A 3,353-nucleotide genomic window follows, 5' to 3' on the forward strand; every position below is an offset into this window, starting at 1 on the left:
AGCCTATGAACTTTGAAGAAGCCCAAGAAAAGAAGTCATGGAGAAGTGCAATGGATGAGGAAATCAAGTCGATTCAAAAGAATGATACATGGGAGTTAGCTTCACTTCCAAATGGACACAATGCAATTGGTGTGAAGTGGGTGCACAAGGCAAAGAAGAATTCTAAAGGAGAAGTTGAAAGATACAAGGCAAGATTGGTGGCAAAAGGCTATAGTCACAGAGCCGGGATCGACTATGATGAGGTATTTGCTCCAGTTGCTCGCTTAGAAATGGTTGGACTAATCATTTCACTGGCAGCCCAAAAGAGTTGGAGGATACATCAAACGGATGTCAAATCAGCCTTCTTAAATGGATACCTTGAGGAAGAAGTCTACATTGAGCAACCACAAGGCTACATAGTTAAAGGAGAAGAAGACAAAGTCTTAAGGCTGAAGAAGGCACTTTACGGATTAAAGCAAGCACCAAGAGCATGGAACACTCGGATTGACAAGTACTTTAAGGAGAAAGGCTTCGTCAAGTGTCCATATGAGCATGCACTTTATATCAAAACTCAAAACAATGATATACTGATTGCATGCTTATATGTTGATGACTTGATATTCACTGTCAACAGTCCGATTATGTTTGAAGATTTCAAGATGGAGATGACAAAGGAGTTCGAGATGACCGACATTGGATTGATGTCATACTACCTTGGCATTGAAGTAAAGCAAGAAGAAAATGGAATCAACAACTCATTTCAAGGCAGCCAAGAGGATCCTACGCTATATCAAAGGTACAATCAACTTTGGCTTGTACTACTCTATTTCTGACGATTACAAGCTTGTTGGATATAGCGATAGCGATTGGGGTGGAGACGTAGATGACCGGAAAAGCACAAGTGGCTTCGTGTTTTTCATTGGAGAAACAGCTTTCACATGGATGTCAAAGAAGCAACCAATTGTCACTCTTTCTACTTGTGGAGCGGAGTATGTGGCAGCTACTTCATGCGTTTGCCATGCTATTTAGTTACGAAAATTGCTAAAGGAGTTGAACCTACCACAAGAGGAGTCAACGAAGATCTTTGTGGATAACAAGTCGGCAATAGCATTGGCAAAGAATCCAGTCTTTCATGATCGAAGTAAGCATATTGATACTCGTTATCACTACATTAGAGAATATGTTACCAGAATAGATGTGCAATTGGAGTATGTAAAAACAAATGATCAAGTAGCTGATATCTTCACCAAGCCACTCAAGCGGGAAGATTTTATCAGGATGAGGAGCTTAGTCGAAGTAACCAAATCAAGTTTAAGAGAGGGTGTTGAAAAGTAAACTTGATTTGGGTTAAGCATTATTGGGCTAATCATGTGTTGATCCAAAACCTTAATCCAAATTCTAGAATAATCTTCCACCTCCTTAAGTTAAAAAATCTAGATATTGTTATAGAAAAATCTAGATAATTAAAATAAAAAATCTAGATATTATGTTAGAATTATCTAGATTTAAGATTAAAATATTTGAGATATTTTGTATTATGGAGACTATAAATACCTCCACTTTCCTTCATTTTGTATCACCAAGAAATAATCAAAGTTTGTAACAAGTAATAAAAATCATCTTCTAAGTTATAAATATTTATTTTTCACAAAGGTTTTTTCTCTTCAAACACTTAAACATTTTCTCTATCTTTATAAAGTCTTTCATTCCAACATATAATATATATATATATATATATATATATATATATATATGTTTAGGATTTCAGTTGGTAGAATTCCCATTAGAGATGCTAATTAGGCTAACTCCAACGGTAGGTTTTGATGGATTTTTAACCAATTAAAAAAAAATGAAAAAGCAAAAAATGTGTCAGAAGAAGTTCTTGCATAAGTCATTTGAAGAACCAGTTTTAAAGTTTTAAGTACAGATGTCTCCTTTAGTTGAACCATCTTTTTATAGAATACAAAAATTAAATAATATTGTTAAATTTTCATCACTAAGAAACTAATTGGAAATCTACACCATTGGAGATACTTAAGCCTTCCAACGTTTCTTTTAATATGGCCCACCTGTGAATCTCAAAAGCAGTCTCGTGAGGTATTTTTAGTCTTGTTGATTTTGGGACATGATTTGCAGGACATAAAGCTATCTAGTCAGCTTTCTAGTCTTGTTGACAGTGCAATAAAGGTAACAAGATTTTATGTTATGTTTTGTGAATGTGAATTTTGTTTTTGAATTGATTCTTGTTTTTTTTTTTAACTGATTCTTGTTTCCTATTGTTGATTTGTTAGAGAGGGTTTACATACCAACATGCCGAGAATGAGGACGTGGTTCTCATCGTATTGGAATCGGTGCTTTTGTGCTAAACAAGCGCAGAGAGGTAACTACGATTATTTGGTTTTATATGTCTCTTGGTCCATCACTTTTAATCTTAATGTATTGAAAAGGGCCAAATTGCTTAGAATTTTTGGTGTTAGGTATAAGAATTTAGGATACAGTTGGATGGATGAGAGCACATGGAATAATATTAGGTTTCCTGTATCAGTTTGTCTTTTAATTATTGCCGATTCTTTCCTTGGTGTACAACAAGAGCTGAACCTGGATAAACAATTTTCCATTTGCAGGTGCTTGTGGTTCAGGAGATTGGTGGTCGTTTCAAAGGGACAGGAGTGTGGAAGCTTCCTACCGGTGTTATTCAAGAGGTGAGTTTATGGGATCTTGGCTCATTTTTGTGTGTGTAATCTTTTCTTAGTAAGAACCTCAGTGAACTAAATTTAGTATATATACACCAACGTGTTAATTACAGACTAACTCTTCCAAATCCAAGAGAACTTTGCATGTTTCCATACACTCCTATTTCTTCAACTTTGTATAGAGATATAGTCACACATAGGTTCCATTAATCAGGATTGATGATATCAACTGCGGTTTATTAGCAATTAACAAAACCCTTGATATATTTTATGCTTATGTATCTCCCTGACTCCCTCTATTATGATACCTAAGCTAACTGAAATATCTAAATCCATAGGGTGAGGATATTTGGACAGGAGCAGTTAGGGAAGTGGAAGAAGAAACTGGTGTATGTACCTGGCTTTAGACTTATTCTTGGGTTCACCCCCTAGGGTGAACCTCTAGATTCACCAACCAATATGATTGTGTTATTTAATATTTGATATCTTTTAAAAAAAGAAACAAAATATTGTCAAATTATGTTATTTTTTTAAAATTAAAAGGTAAAAAGAAATAAATAAAAAATAGTAGTAATTAAAAAAAAAAAAAAAAATTTAACGTCGTCAGCAAAACATTAAACCCTAAATCCTAATCCCTAAACCCTAAATCCTAAACCCTAAACCCTTGGGTAAACCCTAAAT

At 34.7% G+C, this 3,353-nt stretch overlaps 1 protein-coding gene across 1 annotated transcript in view; it reads left to right on the top strand.

The window, feature by feature from the left end:
- The first annotated feature begins 1,843 nt into the window (after positions 1–1,843).
- Positions 1,844–3,353, top strand: part of LOC106330379 (nudix hydrolase 6-like) — a 3,209-nt gene continuing 1,699 nt past the window's right edge. The window contains 6 exon segments of the mRNA XM_013768852.1: positions 1,844–1,885; positions 1,981–2,166; positions 2,271–2,308; positions 2,311–2,359; positions 2,604–2,681; positions 3,011–3,061. Of these exon segments, the coding sequence (XP_013624306.1) occupies positions 1,844–1,885; positions 1,981–2,166; positions 2,271–2,308; positions 2,311–2,359; positions 2,604–2,681; positions 3,011–3,061 (444 nt within the window).

The sequence above is a fragment of the Brassica oleracea genome, chromosome C3 (assembly GCF_000695525.1).
Source record: "Brassica oleracea var. oleracea cultivar TO1000 chromosome C3, BOL, whole genome shotgun sequence".
Taxonomy (NCBI): Eukaryota; Viridiplantae; Streptophyta; class Magnoliopsida; order Brassicales; family Brassicaceae; genus Brassica; species Brassica oleracea.